Genomic DNA, 22,009 nt, shown 5'->3' on the forward strand with positions numbered 1-22,009 from the left:
ATGAATCCATGGCAGGTTGTCTGTCTCTGTCTCACTCTCATTAAAGTGTGGATTTATGCAAATTTGGTGCAAATGTCCACCGGGACTCATGAACGGGAAAGATTAACAGGTCAAAGGTCACTGTGACTGGCCCACATCATGTAGGGGTGGGGCCCAGAACCACACCAGGTTCTCACTGCAGTGGATTGAGCAGGCGTAGTTGCTGGACCTTCACAAGGCACTCGCAAAAACTATTCATAACTTTTAATCGCAATGTTTGTTGCAAGTGGAGGAAACTAGAACCTTTACTGCTGGTTCTGTTGAGAGGTCTTTCGCTACAGGAACTTTCATTTGTTGTCCCTTTTGTGCGGCTCTCTCAGCACACAAAGAGGTGGTCCATGACCGTACCCTCTTGATTTTCTTCAGTCAGCATATGGAAGGCACCATTACTCCTTACAATGTCTTTTCACGCCAGCTAGACCATTTTGCTGATCTGCACATAGCATCATCTGACTACCCCTCCTTCCCTCCCACCACTGCCCCCCACTTCCCCCACCCTTCCTTCATTTCCCATACTAATTACCAGTTATCACCAAGAAGGAGGCCGTTCATCCATTAGTTATTCATCCAGCCAAGTGCAGCTTTTTACAGTAATTCGATTTTCTCCCTCTATTTTACATTAAAAGTCACTCTAAGAAGATCTTCTGAGTTAAGCACAGAGATTAACTGAGCACCTCTAAATCTCCTCAACAAATATACCCTGCATGTACCGTTAACCCTGAACAAGCTTATTAACTTAGCACTCAGTTCCCTCTCAGCTCCCAAATCACGTTTACAAAATCTGCAGCAGAATTTTATAATCCGGCCAAAATATCTTACATTGAGCAATAATCTGTTTGTAACAACGCTTGAACGCCGTATTGATTTAATTTCATGGAAAAGTGATCTTGAGCAGAAGAGGAGGATGTTGGTGATATTATTATCCATCTCACAAATCAGATGGAGTAAGAAATCTGATGAAATATTTACCAAACAATCTGTCATGTGGAACATTGTGAGCTTTGCGTTATATTTATGTACACACCTGTGTGTGTGTGTGTGTGTGTGTATGCACGTGCGTGCGTGCACACTCTTGGTTGTGTGTGTATTGGTGGGCTGCTTCAATGCACCCAGGGAGGCTGTCGGGTTTTCATCATCAGCCTGTCATGAACGCGGCGGTGATGACCCATAGCAGCAATGTATGGAGAGAAGGAGGGATGGCGGAGGGATGGTGATGGTGGTAGATGATGAAACCTTTGACTGTTTCTGTTGGTCAAAAGTTGCACCTCTGGCCCCTCGAAGACCAATATTGTACTTTTGAGGTTAAAAGTAGTGGAGCATTCTTCACAAGTGTATCTATAAGGACATGCACTTTCCACACTTTTGACAGCGGAGTGTAAAGAGTCGATGTGAAGATCTCTTACCCCTTCGCCCTAATATAACAGTTGTCCTTGGACTGAGCGATTGCAGGAAGAGATTGGATAATAAACCTATGTAAAGAGTTCGACAATGAATTTTAGAGCAGGGCGAAAGAGGTGATACATTTTCAACGTGTTGCACAATAAAGGGAGTACTCCACACAAGATTGGTGCTCACAGAAGAAAATTGGCAGAATTCATCAAATGTTCTGTGGGCATAAAACCCCAACTGCAGTGTGCCGGGCCTTTAATGTGAAAATAACCCAGGGGCCTTGTGGAGTGTGTTTTATGTGGTCGGAGGGGTTAAAGGAGGCCTGTACATTGGTTCATGTAGAGATGTTGAGGGGATTGTCAGATTTCCCCAGTGGCATTCTCTCGCTCTCTCACTCTCTCTCCCCCCCCCCCCCCCCGTGTTTCATGCCATTGGAGCATTGCGTGAGTTGCTCAGACAGCAGCGCTATGATTAATGCAGTCATATGGGCGATACTGTAGCGGACTTTGGCCCGTATTTCATCCTGACACTTATTATTGAAATGAGACATTTGGGTGTAAAGAGGGACCCAAGCAGTTCCGTCACAGAGGATGAGGAAGCAGCCATGCCTACATTAAATCTCAGCCTTCCACCATTTGCAATTACCTCAGGAATTGTTTGAGTTCACCTCTCTCTCTCTCACTCTCTTTCTCCCTCTCTCTTTCTCTCTCCTTGAAAATATTTGTGTGTGTGTTTATTTTAATGCAAATTGAGTGTCACATGTTGAAAGACAGGATTGAAATACACTGTTGTTTATGGAACTGCAGCTGCTCATCACTTCTTGGAAGAGAATAGGAGGTAGACTCTGGCCCATTCACCAGAATAAAGGGTTGCCATTGCGTTTTACCAAACCAGGGATGCAAAATGTGAATATTTCTCAGCCAAATAAATGCGTAAAGATGTCTGGCTGGAGGAAACCTGTACCATGTAACACCGTGGGTATACACAGTAAAAGTCAGACTTTGCGGGGAGGGGCAGTTTTTCCTATTTTCTACTACAGTTCTCCCAACTTTATCCACAACACGATGTCAAAGCTTTAACTGTAGCATTGATGCGTCATTAAACATCATTACTTTCAAACAGTGAATTTAATTTCCACAAGCTGTGTTGTCTGCGAATGTCCTTCAGCCAGCTGTTGTCAGCGTGGTTCCTGTTAACAAGCTGTGTTGTCAAGAAGTTGTATGTGTGGGTTGATTTTCTTGTGGCAACAAAAGCTGTGTCACCAAATTGTGAGATTACAAGTCTCTGCCAAAAAAGTGAAATAACAGTGTTTTACTCTGGTGACAGTTTGGTAGACTTCAGGTGTGAGTTAAGTGCCTCATCGTCATCGGCTTCACCGCTGCACGGTTGGGGGAATACAAGAAGGAGATACGAGAGACGCTTTTGAAGCAGTTAGAAGCTAGTTTTGTAAATCTCTGCATAGGTGATAGGCTGTGTGTGGCAGTGGGAGTATTTCAGCGCAACTCATCGGTTCAACAGATGAGTGAGCGGAGTGAAAAAATATCTGGTTCTTTGGTTAAAACATGTCTGTGTGCAGCAGCATCACTGGGGTGAGCTGGGGTAGGTGAACTACTCCAAGGGTTGCCCCTGATGTTCTGGGAGTTTTGGGCCTCTGTGAACCATCCATAACTCCCCTTTTCTGCCTGTTGTTTGCTCTCTTCTCATTTTCTATCATTTCAATACTGCTGTCTCCCACCCGGCAACAGAGCTGCCTCCAGTATCAAACATTCATTTGGGGATGCAGAATTCAGTGCTGTTTACTGCTAGTTGCTGCAGTTACTTTGTGAGGAACCTGATGTAATGTTCAGGCGTTTCAAGAAATATGAGATAGAAATATATGTGTTTGTGTTCTTGCTGTCAGGGCCAAATTAGCTTATGTTTGCTACTTGTTGTGGTTTACATCAGTGGTTCTCATCCTGAGGGTCCTCCTTATGCACAAATGGTTGCAAGCAAAAGAAATAGTTCTTTTTTTTCAGACTGGAAACTGTTTATAGATTTTTGTATTCTACCACCTATAACAATGATACAGATTGTCTCAGCATAGATTTTGCTCATTCTTTGAGAGTTGGTGTGCCCATGAAAAAGTAGAAAAGTTGAATTAATCATTCTTTTCTGCAGGCAACAAAGTGCAGGGAGCAGAGTGAAGGATCACAAACACCAAGCTGATCATTCTGGGGGGGTCACAACTCAAGAAGGTTGAGAACTACTGGTTTACATCATCAAGAAGTTCAACAGATTTCTATCAGCGCCGGACTGACCGGTAGTCTGTACGCTTCTATCTCCAAAGTACAGCTGCACTGCTATGCTGCATTTGTCCCCGTGCACCTCCTTCATCTGGCACTGTCACCGCTCCTCACTTGCCTCCAGCTCTGTTATCTTGGGGCTCCACACAGCTGACTGGACAGTAACACTGAGGGGCCATGTTGCTTTTCCCTGCTAGATGAAGAGATGGAACACGCGTGTAATCAACTGTTGTAAGCGCCTCACTCCTGAGGCTGGATGACCTACATGGTTAGACTTCCTCCATCTGCCTGCATAAATTTAACACCCCACAGGCTGCCACTCAAACCAGCAGGTGACGACACACAGGAGATACAGACGGTGTGTAGATTTACTGCGTGTAGTGATGTTAAGCACCAAAGCCAAGGTTACACGCGCTGGTTAAATATGAGCCTCTGATGCTCTTTCTGCTGGAGCTGAAAGCCTTGTTTACTAGAAAGGATGACCTTGTATCAATCATTTCACTTCAAACAGGATATGAGCGAAGACATTCACCTTGTGTACAACATGCACTATAAAACTGAAAACAAAAACATTTCATTAAGATTCAACGTGCTACATGCAAGCCATAAAGCAATATATGCAGTTAATTTGGAAGCATAAAAAGCTAATGGACTATCAGAGTCTACTGCCTTGGGCTGCCTTCCCTCCTTGCAGAACAAGTACATCAATCACTTCTATCAGTAATCCTCTGCAAGCTGCCGGCAGTGTCTGTGCCACAGAAACGTCAGCAGGAGCAGCAACAGACGTGGCTGAAGCTGACATCTAAACAGATAAACTGGCCCGCTTTACTACCACTGTCACTACATTCTGCCCTCGGTCTTTGGAGATATTGATGGGAAGCAGCAGACACAGAGACAAAAGTGATGGCAGAGGAGGTGCCGGGGGGGGGGGGGGGGAGGGTTGAGTTGAGCTGAGCTGCTGCATGTTTGTTCTGTCTCGCTTGTCCTCATACCTGCAGGATAAATGATAAGATGGGACACAGTTGAGAGCTCCTTCAGGATTGTGCTCAGCTGCAGGCAACTTAAGTGCTCATAGTTGTAAAAACAGCGACTTTGGTGAAGTAAGTCTGTTTGTTTGTCGGCAACAGCTGAGCGGAGAACTAATGCACTCGGCTGTGTCGCCAAGTACACAATTTTTGCATATTGTACTCAGAGAAATTGAATGAAAGAAAGAAGGCTCATCCTTTGGTTACACTCCACTTAGTTGGTTGACAGTATTTGCTGTGGGATAGCTGGTGGTCTTCTCGGAGCTTTGAATAAAAACGTATTTTTGCGTCTGGCTACAGCTGCTGTGTATCCTTGTGTAAACATCCAGCAGATGTGCCTTGGTCCAGCTACTCCATTCCAGCCCACTTTTCCTTTCCAAACTTCACATTCCTGGCCCAGCCGACAAGCAAATTATTATTTTTATGTATTTATTTATTTTCATGAATAATCACCCTTGTTTGGTTCCAGACCAGTAAGATAACTCATGTTGACTCTTTGCATATGGAACAGGTTTTGGCCATGAAGCATTTACACTCCATAGACACTACAGCTGCTAAATAATTTGTTGCAAACAGATTTTGTTTACCAGCATGTGTTTTTGAATGAATATTTATTTGCATCAACACTTGGAGATGAGAGTTTATGCTGGAAGAACTACATTAGAATACATGTGAGAAAACTTTAAGCAGCTACAGACCCGTTGAAGCGAAGGCAGGAATAAAGCGGCGTGTGAAGTCACCGTCACCATTTTTGGTGGTGTTAGCTGATGATGCACTTGTCTAAAGCGCTGTGTGAATATCCAGCAAGCTCCAGCCAAGCCTATAGAAACGCTTCCCATCTGTCAGATCCAACTTAAGTGGCAGATCCAAACGATGAACTGAGGCGGCGCGTTAAACTGGATAGACATCAACTGCACAACAAAGTCCGTCATGCAGGAGTTAATGCTACTTAATATTCCTCTGTTGATTGAGGATTAATTGTTCCATCTGGCCCTGATGATGAAGAGGGTTTTTTTGTCTTTTTTTTTTTTTTAACAAACACTCCCTCCTCGTTTTCCTGACATTTCATTACGGTCATGGTGTATGGCTCGAGAGCAGTGAGGCTCGGAAGAAGAGCCTGGACGGGACTGGCGCTCCAGAGGGAGAGCTGGGAAATTTGATCATTTTTCCACAGGACTGTCATACGCCATAGGCTGCCTCATTCGTCTGCTCCTTTGTTTCCAGCAGGCTCCCTCTTCCAGGCTTAGAGGCTGCAGGCAATAGACGAGCGGAGAGAAATAAGACGGAGGAAGAGAGCGTCAAAGGAAATATACTCTATAAGCTAATTATTATAATGCCTCATGTTTCTTAAATACACTCCTTAAGTCTAATGGAAACGCTGCACTGCTCAATAAATGCTGAGTGGCTTCAAAAAAGCGGAATGAAAGTAGGTTTTGGAGGGATGGGTGGTGTGGGGTTGGTGGAGGTGATGGGGGTTCACTATAGTATTCTTTCCTCCAAATTGCCCTGCAGTTGCACAGGAGTGTGTTGACCCAGTTTATCTCCTGCTCAGGTGATTAATGCGATGCCGCTGTGAACAAAGGTCGCATCGGGTGGCAGGGGAGCAGAACAAGAGCAGAGGGAGTTATATTTTTGCGACTGTTATGGCGGAGAGTAAGTTGTTTGTTGTTTTCAGGGCATCATTCAGTCTCTAGAGACACCGAGAAGTGAAAAGAAATTTAAAAAAATGGGAAAACACACAGCCGTTAGAAAAGAAAGAGAGCAATTGTTTGATAACACATTAATATTCATATTGTTTTATTCTCTGAAGTCAGGTATTATGATAATGGGTTTTATGTCTTAGTTAATTGGATATTCCACTCATGGTGATCTTTATCTGAACTGTGTCTCAAAATTAGACACCACCACCAAAGGTTCAGTGAAATGCAGATCTCATCGGTGTAACACTTACTTATTTACACGGAAGTAGCACAGACTGTGGAATTACTGAGTCAACATTAGCTAAAAATTGCAGCCGGGGATGCTTCTGTCACGGCCAGTGTAAAAGAAAGAAGTCCTCGGCCATGTGAAAGTAGCTTTGCTTCATCTTTCCTTCTTCGCTTGTCCAGCCCTTCACTAAGTTTCATCAAAATCAGATCGCTAGTTTTCATGTAACCTTCAGGCAACCGACCAACAGATGCCACTGTACTAGAGACAAAGATTCAACAGGAATGCTTTAAAGCCCCGTCTGCAGTATTGATATATTGATGGCGATATCTTTTGAGGAATGGAAAAAAAAACATTGTTCCTGCATAGTAATGAGAACCGTGAATCACTCTGTTGTAACAGGGATTTCTACCCCACATTTAGATATTTCAGAAGTCATTTTGTAATAAATCATGTGTGCTACTGTATTTGCTTTTCAGAACTAAAAATGAAAAACTTGTTTTTTTTTAATTACTCAGGTTACTATATGGGAGTTCAAAGATATTTTACATTGACTTACCGGTATTCTCCAGCCCCGTGTGGAGGTAAATTGAAAATAATAGTTCATGGGAAAGTCCGTAGACAATCCATCAGGAACAAAGTTTTAATTAAATTTTCTAAAAGTAATTTTCAATCCTTTGACTCACAAATTAAATTAGATTAACCTCCACTGTCCACTGGCGGTGGCAGAAAAAAACCTTCAAACTTTTAAACAGTAAATTAAAAGTTACAGAAATTTGGACATAAACCATAAAACTGAAGAACAGATGATGAGTACACGTGTAACTCAACATGTGTATATGTTTTTTGCATACAGAATACTGCAGTATTTTACGCAGCCAACTGCATTAAAGGGCATTTGCTGACATCCTGGTCCTGTATATCTCTGATAGGGATTCATGCAGGCAGACATATTTACGAGGAAGAATAAAACATCCATGCTCAGCCTGACACGTTACGGAGGATTTAGTGCTGTCTGCTTCTATCAATACTTGACTGCTGCTTGAAACTTGTTGAGCTGCTTCTTAAAAATGTACAGTGTTGAATTCAGAAGTGTGACAGCTGCAGCAGCTAGAGGTGGAATATCTGACAATCTGAAATCTCTCTGTAGGAGTTCTCCGGGGGCTTCCGTGTCTTTAATGTACATTTAGAGGAACTACAGACTCGCAACGAGTGACTTCAAACTGTCGACTACAAGTGAATTTAGGTCATTTTCTGAGTCTGAAATAGGCTGTGTTTTTTTTTTTTTATGTCATGAAACACTCCGGTTTTTGAATTTCTCCGTTGTATTTTTCCCAAAGTGGAATATAAAGTTGACTTTTCTACCCATCATTTTAACTCATTTCATTTAGCTGTGCAAGCAAAAATCCGCCCTCTGTAACCAGATTTAAATACAACTGCAAGTGTAATATTTCCATGTCTATTTTTTTTCAATCTGACTTTCTATGGTTATCTAAATTATAATCTCTGGTTTCAGCATTTATGCCAAAGCACATTCTCCGCGGTATTCCACGGCCAGGGTCTCTCTTCCAGAGAAATTACTGCTGCTAAATGAAGCAATGATTTTCTTTATATGTGCCAGCTGTAGTGCAAATGGTTTTCAATCTGCCAGAAAATTCACTTCGTTTTGTGGAGCAGGAGGTTTAAAATGGACCGATCGAACACGGGCCATTCGGGCTTTGATCTACAATTCAGATAATCTTGCATCAAACTGTTTTTCATGTGTATTCCGAGGTTGCGTTGGTAAAGAATTTAGACTTGAGCATCTGTCCTGTGCAGCTGTTGAGCCGTTGCAGCAATGAGGGAAAATAATTGTCAGTATTGTCTTGGAAGTATGGTCATGGATGTTAAGCTGAACAAGTGAGGCATCTATGGCAATAGTAATACTAATTCCATGAATGTTTCCACAGAAAATGTCAGTATATCCATAATAGGTGCAGTAATAAGTCCTAACACCTGAAAACCAGTTAGCATTTTCAGAGTTCAAGTTCTCTTGGCTCAAGGTCTTTTTTTTTGTTTGTGTGTGTGAAATTTCTGTGAAGAGGCTCTTGCTTAACACAAGCTTGAGATATTTTCACATTTTGTTTCAGTAATAAGCCAGTAAATAGCATGCTGCTACATTTTGAAGCTTTTATGCATCTTTGAAAAGAAGGAGAACTGTTTTCCAAGACATTAAACGCCATCATGCCAAACATGAACAAGTGCAAAGTTTGGCCCGGTGTCACTGAAGGGGTGTTGAGGCTGTAGTTCATTCAGAGCCGAACGTTTGCTTTAATGCTTCTAAAATCACTGAAGTGGGGTTTATTTGTAAAGATTTTTTTTTAAGTCTCATTTGATATATGGCATATTTTCTGTGAGAACTCAAACTCGAGCGCAAAGGTTGGTTGAGGGAACCCGTGGTGATGCTAAGTTCTGGTTTTGCGTAAAGAAACGCATCATCCCTGCAACATTATAAATAAAGGAAAAAGAAGTTTGTGTCGCTACCAAAACTAAAGGTGCCTTCTCCCATCCTTCCCAGGTCAACGGGAAAGAGTTGTCCAAGTCCAGCCATGACGAGACTGTGGAGACCTTTCGCCCTGCCAAGGACCCCGTCGTGGTTCAGGTCATCAGGCGGACCCCCAGCGGCCGACCCCATGGCCCCCCTCAGGAAATCCATGTGGTGGATGTGTGCACTCAGACTGACATCACCTTTGAACACATCATGGCGTTGGCAAAACTCCGGCCTTCAACCCCTCCTGTGCCTGACGTCTGTCCCTTCCTGCTCTCAGACAGGTTCATTCAGTTTCAAGACTTCCATCCTTTCACCCACGCTGTCTTTGTACTGCATCAACACTTCATTCCGAGAAAGCTGAATGAGTGTGGATCGCACGCTTACTGAAAGCAGACAAGATAGTTTGAAGCAGATCAGCAATTTATTTCATTTCATTTACTTTTATTTGATAATATTTTTTATTTGGCTGCAAGTGGTGGTCATAAAGAAGAAGTGAGAGATGTTTTTAAGCAGAAATATCAGTGTTTGCATTTGATGAACTGAACTAATGACGGTAACAAAACGCAATATACTTTAAAATCAGCCATCTACTTTGATATTCCTGTTCGTAATTTAACTCCTTGCTCATTAAAAAGTAGGGTTTTTTTTTTTTCGAAGAGTCGAAAGTGTATTCCATAAAGTCGCACAAAAATTACGTGCGCTCCAACCATACGAAGCGTAAATGAATCTCAGATGAATTCTGGGTATTACAATACCTCAAAGACATTATTTTTTTATTGTTTATGTGACAGGAAGGCATAAAAATCAGAGTATCAACAGGAGGTTTTCCTGGAAAACAACAAAAGGAAACATGGCTCATTATTTCCTGGCATTTTTCTTTATAGTCTCGTCATCTCAAAGGATAAGTAAAGTGTGAGCAAGGGAAGGTAAGCATGAAGGAATATCTAGGTTTCATCTCATGGGAATAGCAGTGCAGCAGCTTTGGTACTGAGCTAGAAAGTCCGACCTGTCTCGGTAAACCATGTTTATGTGGTGCGGTAAGATAATTAATTCCGACGATGACAAACACAGCGGCTTCTTTGAGTAACTGGTGTTATTTGTCATCCAGGACAGGTTGCTCCATCTGTGTCGCTTATTCTTATTAACACCATTAAAATCAGCGTTATCATCAGCGTTCCACGTGAGGTAGAAAGCACTACCTGATCAAAATTATCGCACGCAATATCCCCGTAGAATTCCCCACTGAGCCTTGTTCCCAATTATGGCAAGAAGGACCATTTTCATAGAAGGTTTACAAGGTGATTAAATCAAATGGGCTAATAAAAAAAATGGTGCGACACATTCTAGCAGGCTACTAACAGCCTGAGGCTGAGCCCAAATGTAATCAATGTGTCCCATAAAACTCACATTTTCTTCTCTTCATCTGACGTCAGGTGCACAATTCAATATACACCAGATTTCATCGAGATGACAAATGTTTGTCACTCTCAGATTTTAAATGTGCAATTGCATTCTCAGCATCTGCTGCCAAAAGTAGTTTTATGTGTCATTTGAAAACAACGACAAATAAAGAGTTATGATATTTTCTAGTCGGGGTGTTTCAGTGGAGGATTGTGCTGGATCATAAGAGATTCACACATACACAACTCAATATTAGGGTTGCAGTGGTAATGATAATTGTCTCAGAAAACATCAGTTTCATCATAGTAGTGGCATAGAGGCTTTTTTTGGGGGGGGGGGGGTTTGACAAGTGCTTTATTATAATTGAAACCTTGAAACCATTTTCGGTAAAGTAGAAAACACTCAGAGAGTACGAAGGAGGCAAGACTGAACAAAGTATCATTAAAATGTAATCATATGTATATTCTTTCCGACCAGGAACAGGTCTCGGGTAACAATTTTTTTTGAGATTTCAGCATTTATGGGGAAAATAGTTCTTCTAGATCACAGATCCAGAATATGATCAAGATACTTCCCGGTAGCTGAAACACAGATTCCTGATCTGCGATATGATAAAGGCATTTCCAAAAGTGAATCCCCTGTTTGTTGTCTCTTCTGGACACCAAATTCCAAATTCCGTCTGTCCAGGTGTATGTTGTTGTTTTTTTTCCCTGTATCTTAGATAAGCAAGTGCAGATGGTAGGATAACGTGTATACCATGCTACACTGTGACAGTTCACCACTACCACCCTACTCCCAGTGTTCCGGCGTCCGCCGTTGTTATCTTGTGTGGCACTGATGCTGCTCGTCCTGTGTGTTGCTGCTGTTACTCAGTGATTGAGGGACGCGTAATAGAATCAAAGTGTACAATGTGGGGGGTTTAGTCTGTCATGAGCAGAAAGCAAATTATGCGGATATGCTGTTATTAGCAAGGGGCTGTACTTTTATCACACACTCCAGCTGCAGTGAAAGCCCTTGACAAATCCTTTATTCACCAGATTCCAGTAAGACAAAGGCGAGGAAATCCTGTCACTTCAAGGTATTGAAATCATTTGAAAAGAACATGAGGGAAAGGATCTTACTTACGCCCAATTCTCCACCTCTTTCTCTTTCTTTGCCTCCCTTGCTGTCCATCTTTCTCTGTCTTCCACTGTCTCCCATGACAGCTGTCATTCTCTTCATACAATGGAGCAGGATTACTATGAAGGGACCGACTACCTCTCGCCTGTTCCAGCTGATGGAGAGAGGACGGAGGAATTTGAGTATGAGGTAAGAAGCACTGTTGATATGGCAGCATGGCCTCAGCTCTCTGTACATATAATACCAGTGTTAGTACATGTGGGTTCAGATGCTGAGGCAAAATTGTCAGACAGACATACTGACCTAATATGAGTTGGCTTCATACCAGTTAGCCTAGCTTAGCATAAAGGATAATAGCAGGAGGACACAAAAACTTAAATGTGTCCAAAGTGCGAATTCTAATTAATGGCTTGCGTATCAGAAGTTGCGTCTTTTTTGTTCAAGTTGAACAAGAAACACCGCGACGAAAATACATGTTTTCTCCATCATTTCAATGGTGATGGTGTATTTTAGTTGCTGGGTCTTGGCTGCAGCCCAGAAAAGCACAACCACTGCAGAGCCTGATTTCACCTGAAACCAGACCAGCTACGCAAAGGTTATAGCGTCCTACCACGAACCTGATACTTAATACATACATAGGGTAGTTGAATCTATCCTCTTGTCCCAGAATAAAAAGTCCTAAAATGATTCTTTAGTGCTGATATACGGTTTGCTTTCAGAATTGTTTTATTCAGTTGAAAAACAAATATTCACCTATTCTTGAAAAAAATAAATCTCAAAGATCAAGTATTGCTCAGCAGCAAATTAACCATTATTAACACATACACCTCGTGCCCCTACAACACATGGACACACTCTTTCTCACCCCGGATATATTTAATGACGCTTATCAATTGGTGGAAAGGCCCAAGTACTAATTGGCTCTCCAGGCAGATCTCAGGGGGACAGTAATGACAGATGATCTGCCACATTGCACACAGCTTGAAAAGTCTTTCTTCCACTGGCAATAATGACACGCCTCCATGTTTCTGCTTTCTAAACAGAAAGTAGAAAACTTTCAAAACTGCATTCCCTGGGTTTGGCTAATTGTCTTCACAGCTCTAGAAGAGAAAAGCATGTAAGCCGCTTGAGCACGATCAGAACCAATTAAAGTGAGATGCATGAGGCAGGTGCTGCAAGAAAAGGTAGAAACACATTTCTTTGCTCCTGCGTCTTACTGGGGTGTAAGTAACACGAGCGGTTAGACAGGTGATGTTTCTAATGCAGTTGAAATATCTCAGACACACACAGATGCACTGATGCAGGTGTGACAGGAAGTGATAAACAGACTGTCTCCAAGCTTCGCTTTGGTCCAATATTCTTTATTTCCGACTCATTGAGGTGCGAGCGTATTGTAAACGAGGCCTCATCCATCTGCTCTGATGGATGATGATTGCACACTCCTCCCTCCTCTTTATTTGTTTCATTTGAATTTGTTCTGAAAGCTTCCACCCACTGAGCCTTATTGCTGTTTCTGCACATCCTGGAGAGAGATTTGTTCACCCACTTGGATCGCAGATACCCCAGTGTCAAATCAGAGCAAATATGAAAAATTAAAGCCTCGCCTTTTGCCTCATCACAATTAACAAATCTTATTATACTGTGTATAATATAATATATACCCAATCATCTGAGAAAATAGAATAGAATAAGGGAAATACAATACGTTAATTTAGGTTGTGTTAATCCCTCAAAATGTACAATACTTGAAGAAATTAGGACATTGTTTCAATTTTCCATGTAGTTTTGAAATCAGAACGGCCCAAAAAAATCAAGAAAGTAAGCACAACAAAAAAGATGGTTGGCATGTAAATATAAAAACCAAATATATGCAGAGTAGAACATTTGTGATATTAATTGTTTTCCTACCAAATTTAATCAAAATCTGTTCATCAGCTTTTGAGACATCCAGGTAACCAACTAACAAATAAATTTCAAAAAGTTATTAAAAAACTGGATCCAACCCTTTAATGGGATCTGATCCAACAACGAAAGGGCTTTTCCGTGGCCACTGTCCCAACCTCCAACCAAGTTTCAAGTAAACTGGTCCAATACATTTGCATCAGGTAGAGGAAAAGACCTTGTTTCCAGGAGGAATCTGCACTGGCTGCAGGGCAGATTGAGAGGCAAACCACCTTTTAAGTGGATTGGCGTTGGAGCTCTGACCAATCAGGAAGTGGCACCAGTGTAAGAGTGGCTCTCTGTTCCCATCCTGTTGATTGAATTGCTCATTCTGAAGATAAAAGACTGCACATCTCGGTCTTAGCCGGTCTTCTGATGGTTGGCTTGTCTGAATTAATGAACCGCACGCGCCTTATAGCTGGAATTTCACATGAAAACATCATGCATTTCCCAGGATGCCTTGATGCATAAATGGCTGCAACACCATGTTACCAACCATGTCTTTGATTAGTTCCAGCAGAGTTCTGAAGAAATGAAGTACTTCAGGCTCTGAGATGGCCTCCCCTCTCCTCCTTGCCAGCGGTGACCGTCCATGCATTTGTGACCGCTTTTTCAATTACTGATAATCAAAGGCACAATGATTATGACAGCAACCAGTGTGCTTTGATGGTGGGTGGCAATCTTCCCCCTAAATCACGCCATTGCAGTCATTAATTTACTGTCAGCCCCCATCCCTCTACAACATTGCAATCTCCTGCCTGAGAGGCAGAGATATTTTTTTTTTGCCTGGAAAAATGAAGAAAAAAAAAACTAAAAATCAAAAGGCGAGAGAGAGAGAAGGAGAGAGAGATTGTGAATGTGTGTTTGATGATGATCAGGAGACGGGCTCCTTTTACTGAGTGTGAGTGGGTGTTTTTCGACACAATGCCTCCAAATTTCTGGTTAGGAGAAAAAGTTGCATTTTGTTACATGGAGGTTGCATGCAGTAATTGCTGCAATTTATATCATTTTGTTTCATGTATCCTCCATTAAATCAAGCTTTTAATTAATCGCATCAGCTTTGCAACACTTGTAGTAGTCCACGCTCGCATCTCTGCTCCCAGTGTCAGCAGTTAATTTTTGTGGTTTATTTTTAGACTCATGTCACCTAGACACTGTTTCCCACAGATATCACACAACTTCTCACTTCATATTAGCATGCAAGGTGTGTGCTGTCTCTCTCGCTCCCATTACCTCCCTGACTGCTTCAGTGCCTCAGAAAACTTCAATAGTATATCTACCAACAATAATAGCTCATTAGTAGCATATTTTATATCTAATTTTTGCAGTTTGTTCAGGTATTCAGCATCAAAGCTTTGTCCGTTCTCCTTTCTTTCACGTCATATCCTTATATATTGGCCAGGATTTCAAGTTGCTTTGGAGACAGTCAATTAAAGATCTGAGCGCCCTGCCAAGAGAGGTAAAATGACAAAGATCAGATAAGGCCGTTTTCTCAAGCTTCTTTTTTCCGTGTGTGTGTGTGTGTGTGTGTGTGTGTGTGTGTGTGAGAGTGTGTATTGTACTTGCTTCATATTGAGGACTAGAATACGTATTTATCCACAGAGTGAGGACATTTTTGGAAAGTGAGGACATGTTAGCCAGTCCTCAAAGGTTTGAAGGTCAAGACTTGGTTTTAGGGTCAAGGTTAGAATTGGGTTCTGGTTAGATTTAAGGTCAAGGTTAGTGTCAAGGTTGGGGTCGTGCAGTCAGTTGAGATGGTTAGGCTTAAGGTAAGGGACTAGGGAATTCATTACATCAATGAAAGTCCTCACAACGATTTAAGTACAAGGGTGTGTGTGTGTGTGTGAGAGAGAGAGAGAGAGCACAATTATTGCATCTATTGTGTATGTGGGTATAGGAGTGTGTAGCTCAGAAGTATGAAATGAGTGGCAGGGGAGATGGTGAAAAATTGGAATTAAGGTGTGTTGGGGGGGCTAAATGACCTAAAAGTGGTAGTTACAGTAGAAGCACCAGGTGGTGACTCTTTCAAAGTGGTATTGGCCTTTTCCCCTCCTCCCCTGTATCTTCTCCCACCACAATAAGACTTTTCCCCCCTTCTTGTCCATTCCCTAGATAAGTACTGCCACGTCTGACACGTCTAACCAGCCAAGCCACACTTGTCACAGAGGAAACGAATCTCTCTTTCTGTGTTCGACCCCTCTGAGCCCAGCCAGAGCCCTCGCTGTAGCCTCAATCCTCTCTGCCCCTTCCATCCTTCTCTCCACTCAACCAGCTCGCTCTTGCTGTTCAGACTTGGTGTGTTTCTGCTCTAATGAAGACCTTGGGAGGAGAGGCCATTTCACACTTGATTTCCTCCAACACCCTTGATATGTTTCAGCATTTGGAGATGGAGCACAGGCTGGGCTGTTTGGCTACAACTCCGTTGTGGGGAAATAGTGCAAAGTGGGGAGCAAAGGAGCTTATGTATATTGACTGTCTGCAGGCTTCTGAAAATTGGACGTACACTAGATGTATTTGGTCCCATTTCCAGCATATATTTTGATATTAGTTGAAGGCGGTGGTATGCCATTGAAGTTCTTGCTGCAGTTAATAAAAAACCATGTCTGTGTGTTTGTATTTATGAACTTAAATGGAGATTTAATGTAGATGCACGGGGACTAGGCTCTTTTCCAAGGAGCTTGTGGGAAATTTGACGACCACTGATTTGTAAGTCAATAGTTTGTTGAGCTCTCCCCATGGGAAGATGAGGAATAATTTAATACTGCCACAAATATGTATATCCAGTAGCATTAGCATAATTATAGTTTATTTATAGTCTAATATTCTATAGCTTGGCAAAGGCTTGAAAGAAAAACACTTGAGGTCCTCTGACATTTATCAAAGCCCCACCGATCACGCTCTGCAAGCTGGGAATGTCTTTCATGATCAAAACACTTTTCAGACTCAGAAACCTCAGATGAAAGTTCACATTCCATTCAATAAGCATCTCAATAATAGGATTTTTTTTTTTTTGCAGAAACTTGAAGAGCGTAGCTATTATATTTTCAGTGGATCAGTTTGATTATTTTTATTTAGCTTTATAGCAACTGTGCAGAGAGTGTAAAGTTAAATAATTTGTCTGCGTCAAGGTCATTTCAGTGTTGCTGTATTTCTGTCTTTTATAACTCGGAGATCAGTCTTGCAGAGATGTAGACTATTTTTTTAATAGTGCAACAACCACTACTTAGACAGTTTAGTATTTTTTTGACCTTGAATTTAACTTTGTGTGTGTGTGTGTGTGTGTGTGTGTGTGTGTGTGTGTCTGTGTGTGTCTGTGTGGTATTTTGGTGCCCAGCATAGCGCACACTGTGCACAAACATGTGGGAGGCTCAATCAAGTGAGCCAGCACCACAGCGTTTCCCTTGATTAAATCATGTGCTAATCACAACAGACAGCAACAAAATAACCTCACACACCTCAAAACTGGTTGGTTCCACCTCAGTATTCTGCCCGGGTGTGTGAAGGAGACGTTGGATGACGACAGCTCGTCTATCCTGTGTGCTCAAATGTGATGAAAGTTAAAATAGAGCCTTTTTTTTACATCTTGCCAATTTTTTTCCCTTCATCTGCATAGGAAGTGGAATTGTGTCGACTCAGCAGCCAAGAGAAGCTGGGGCTAACTCTGTGCTACAGGACAGACGAGGAAGAGGATGTGGCTATTTATGTCAGCGAGGTGAGAGGTCATCCTTGAAAGAGTCGATTCTCTTCATATTGCATCTTCCATCTGTCTTTGCCGTGTCTGAGGTGAGACACTTGTCAGAATTGACTGTTGAATGTAGTTTCTGATGTTAGGTGACCAAGATTCAGTATCAGGACGTCTGATGCCGACATCACTTTGAGAAAGATTACTGATGACAGCCGGTGTAGCTGTTTCGTTGGTCACAAGTTTTATTGTTAACGAACCAAATCTAATGTCATTAATGTCAACTCCGCATGAAATTTTAGCATTTTTTTGAAACTGAGACTTTTTTACTTCGTAATCCAGTTTGGCATTCTAATCCAATGTTGGTGTGACTTCAAACTGGTTTTCAATTTTCAACTGAAATTTAACGTGTCTTGTTTATTTATTGAAAAGGGACTGTGAATATCAATGAACCTTCCAGCATTTACATCCATGCAGATGTTACAAAGTTAGCCAGAGTTAGCCAGAGGGCTAATTGTCATTCATAATCTCTGGCGGGTCAAACCATTACACATAATACAATACACATTTTATACAGCCACATGAATCATGAAAACAGTCCCTCTAAAAACGTCATAACTGTAAGTTGTGCACAAATGAAATACAGACAGTCATAGGAGAACAATTGTATATCAATATTCGACACATTTCTTCAGTGCATTGAAGTCCCAAATGACCGTTCCCAACACAAAGTGACTGCATAAACCAATAAAGTAAATAAATAAATACAATAATTCTGGCTTTAGTCGGTGACTGAGTGTCTTTAGTTCCCCTGACATCAACAAGCAGCCTGAGAGACACGGACGCTGTAAGACTCCTTGCCTTCTGTTCTCCATTCCATTCAACTCTTCCTCGGATTTGTTTGAAGTCGACTCCGATCCTGCAAGGTGTTCACTTTGAGAGCTGTGAAGAATATAAAGCTGTGGCCTGTGGCTCCTGGCAGCATCTTTAAGTGTTCACGCTGTACAAAAAAAGAAAGGATGGCTATGAGGAGTCTGCTGCATTTCGATGAGACGACTGAATGTCACTGTATACAGGACGTGTTCGAGGAGGTGTTCCATGCTCTGATCTCACTCAAGTCGGGAAAATGCAACACAAGCAACAATACAAAGTCATGGTAAAATTATAAAGTTCTTTTTTTTCCAAAGTTATTGGCCGTGTTGCCCCATGAAAGAAGCAAATTAGTTGGTGGGAGGACTCTGGCTTGTCAAGGGCCAAGACAGACTCATTTACGCAAAATGCAATCAGACACTATTTTCATCTTCGGATTTAAAATGAAAACTAAATCTATAAATGCTCATTTTTGCTGCATTTCAGCTGTAGCAGTTGTGGATTGTTCTCATCTGGATGCTCTTCCCAGTTTCCCAGCTCCCCCCAGTCCTATCTAATGACCTCTCTCAGTTTAATGAGTGGTCCTCTGTGTGGGAGTGGACCATCATGAAGATGGAGTGCCACGGCACCTCACCAACTCCACAGATCCTGGCTTGATAAAAGAGTGAAGGGAATGGCTCCAGACAGCGATTGATAGGCTGCTGAGAGAATGCCCTGCCCCCTTGTTCACACGCATTAGCAGGTGCATCGTTGTGTGTGTGTGTGTGTGTGTGTGTGTGTGTGTGTGTGTGTGTGTGTGTGTGTGTGTGTGTGTGTGTGTGTGTGTGTTGGGGGGGGGGGTGAGTTACTCTAAATGCATTGCTGCTTTGACCTGTCACAACATAATAAATGGGAGCCTAAATGTGATGAGTGATGACTCAGTTTGTTGTTGATCATCTTTCAAAACTGAGGCTGAAGGAGCTTTAAAACTGCCCAGAAATCTCAGGGAACGATGGTTGACCCTGATGGTCCTTCCACGGCGGCCCATCTGGATGATGTCTTCATAATGAGTTTAAACACTTCTAGCTGCTCCTTGATACTCCTGAGTTACACTCTTCCTTCTACCTTTCCAGATATGTCCAAACAGCATCGCTGCCAAAGATGGACGCATCCGAGAGGGGGATCGCATTCTGCAGGTATAAAGAATATACTCTCACCCACCCCCTCCACAACGACTCATTACATTCAACATAAAAACATAAAAGCTTTAATTTTGTCACACAAAACCACTATCTCTCAGCAAGAGAGCCCATTCATTTTTAATGGAAGCACATTAAAATGGTGAAGGCGCCCCCGCTGTGACTGTTAGAAGGGGAGAAATGCCCCCCTGGCTGTTTTAGTTACCGACTCAGCACCAACAGGGGTTTTTAAGAGTTCTGGTTCAGGATGGTGCTTTGCTACAGCTCACTGGCTCCTGTGGGATAGCTGAGAGGCTGTGACTGTTATTAGCCCCCAGATTCATCTGTAAGCCTGAGATCAGAGGAATTCTGCTACCAATAAGGAATGAAGGCGGGGGGGGGGGGGGGGCTGGATAGTGTTCATTTTGTGGGTCAGGTGGGTGATTATTGTTTTTGTGTGGGTCAGAGCCAATGAACTGTGCTACGTCTGGTTGGCTGTGGGGTAGCTGAGAGGCTGTGACTGTTATTAGCCCCCAGATTCATCTTCAGGCCTGAGATCAAGATGAATTCTGCTGCTCAGACGGAAGGAAGTGTTCGCTTGGGTAAGGTGGGCAATTACTGTGGGAGTCAGAGCCTCTAATTTAAATTCTTATCACCTTTTCCATCCAGAATCGTTTAATTAATGACTAATGATGAATGACAATCCAATTTCAGTCTGTTCACCTATGTTGTGCGACTTTAAGAGTAAAAATAAATCATAATTACTTTTACTAATATCATGATTCTATTTGTGATATTGGAGGAACTACTTTTCTACATTATTATTCTTATTTTATGATTATACATTATAGAGTGATTTTACATGAATCTGCACGATCAGGTGAAAAGTCATTTTATTGTGTTCGACATCGTGATTACAATATAATACAAGACAAAAGTGTATTTCTCAACTCAAACATACAAATATAAAGCAGCGGAGAATATTCAAACTGTTTTTAAACTAACAATGTTTTACTTTATTAAATAAACAGCAGCAATGAAAAACTTCTTTGACAAAAGTAAAGCAATTTCTGCAACATTTGTGCATTTTTTTGTATGTTAGGTTTTTTTGCAGCCATATACAGTAATTGAACAGGCTGACATCACAACGTAATGAAGCAGAAGCCCTAATTTGCACCCCAAAAAAAAAAAAAAAAGTATTCTCTCATGCGTTTAGAATATGACGCAGTAATGGACACGTTTGGATGCGATTTCTCTCTGCTCCTTAAGGTGGACGCAGGATTCGATAAGATTGACCACCAGAAAAGACTAAAAAAGAAGCTTCCAGTCCATCTGAGAGGAACGTCTGAGCAGATGAGGTTCATGAATGGAGAACCAAACCCTTAGAAGCACTTAATGAGGGGGGAAAATGGACTTAAGTAAAAAGCAGGCGTATAGAGTCACAGATTAGGGGGGTGGACGCATAAACACTGTTGGTGTAATTGTCTGCTGGTGTCTACCATGTGTTATGTGACTGATTTGAGCCAGTAGAGTGGGTGTATGTGTTTGTGAGGCACACCAGTACTTGGGCACTTTTATCCAGCGGTGACAGGGCCATTACTCTGCCTGCAGAAAGATGGACGCTCCCTGTCAGTGGCCAGTTAATTGTACGGCTAGATGTATGTAAGCCGCCGCATACTTTGGTGAACACAACAGCCCCGTCTGCACATGGCCACTGTCCCAGTCATAATCTCTGCTGCCTCATATCAGAGTTCACAGTTTCGCAGTGTTTGTGTATCAGAGAGAATACAACTGATCTCAGTTTGTATGTACAGGCCCGTGCTTGCATCTGTGTGTACAATACATGTTTGCATTGATTAATGCAATACTATGTTTGTGTGTCATCTTCAGATTAATGGCCAGGATGTGCAGGACAGAGAGGAGGCAATGGCTGCACTCTCCAATGAAGAGTGTCGGAACATCGTGCTGCTGGTTGCCAGACCTGAGATGCAGGTTAGAAATGACCTCACACCGGCTGAAACATCAAATTCACACACTGTAGCCCCTAAAGGTTGAATATTTGCTTCAAGTGAACCATACCAGTCCGGTGTAGATGCCCCCCCCCCACTGCCACAACCACTCTTAGAAGCCCCCACGGAGACACCTCATCATGTTTTATTTTTATGTAGCGCCACTGTAATTGACTTCCAACGGTAAGCCATAAAAGCTAATGGCATGCTAATGTGGAGTGAGTTCAGGCCCAAGGCCGATGGCGAGTAAGCGAAAGGACTCTGCCGCAGTGCAGATGAGCCAGGAGCAATAGTGGATTCTGTATAATTAAATCTGCTTTTGAAGGATCCCATTTGGTTCACGTTGAGTCGACAGATGATGGATGGTGTGGAGCAAATAGGTTAAAGGTGACATTCTTTTGCCCATTAAAACATATTGGCTGTATTTTTATTATTAGGATTTTATTTTCATGCAGAAGGCCAGTGTTTTCTTCACTACTGCTACTGCACATCACACCATTGCCTGCAGTTTCTTATTTCAAAACCATGCATGGTCTTTCAGAAAATCCCATTTGGGCATCCATGTGGAACACTCATCTATTTGTTTTAGACACCATGTCGCTACAAGCTTTACGCCTTGACAAATAACACACTCTCTCC

At 42.2% G+C, this 22,009-nt stretch overlaps 1 protein-coding gene across 2 annotated transcripts in view; it reads left to right on the forward strand.

Moving 5' to 3' along the window:
• The window catches only part of LOC147259160 (PDZ domain-containing RING finger protein 4), a 114,127-nt gene that overhangs the window by 86,308 nt on the left and 5,810 nt on the right, over nucleotides 1-22,009 (forward strand). For both annotated transcript variants that reach the window (XM_086209448.1, XM_086209449.1), the window contains 5 exons: nucleotides 9,219-9,472; nucleotides 11,798-11,900; nucleotides 17,266-17,364; nucleotides 19,317-19,379; nucleotides 21,252-21,353. In XM_086209448.1, coding sequence (XP_086065574.1) covers nucleotides 9,219-9,472; nucleotides 11,798-11,900; nucleotides 17,266-17,364; nucleotides 19,317-19,379; nucleotides 21,252-21,353 — 621 coding nt within the window. The remainder of the gene's footprint in view (nucleotides 1-9,218; nucleotides 9,473-11,797; nucleotides 11,901-17,265; nucleotides 17,365-19,316; nucleotides 19,380-21,251; nucleotides 21,354-22,009) is intronic.

The sequence above is a fragment of the Aulostomus chinensis genome, chromosome 7 (genome assembly GCF_037954235.1).
Source record: "Aulostomus chinensis isolate RoL2024-O1b breed Wild chromosome 7, RoL_Achi_v1.0, whole genome shotgun sequence".
In the NCBI taxonomy this organism is placed as follows: domain Eukaryota; kingdom Metazoa; phylum Chordata; class Actinopteri; order Syngnathiformes; family Aulostomidae; genus Aulostomus; species Aulostomus chinensis.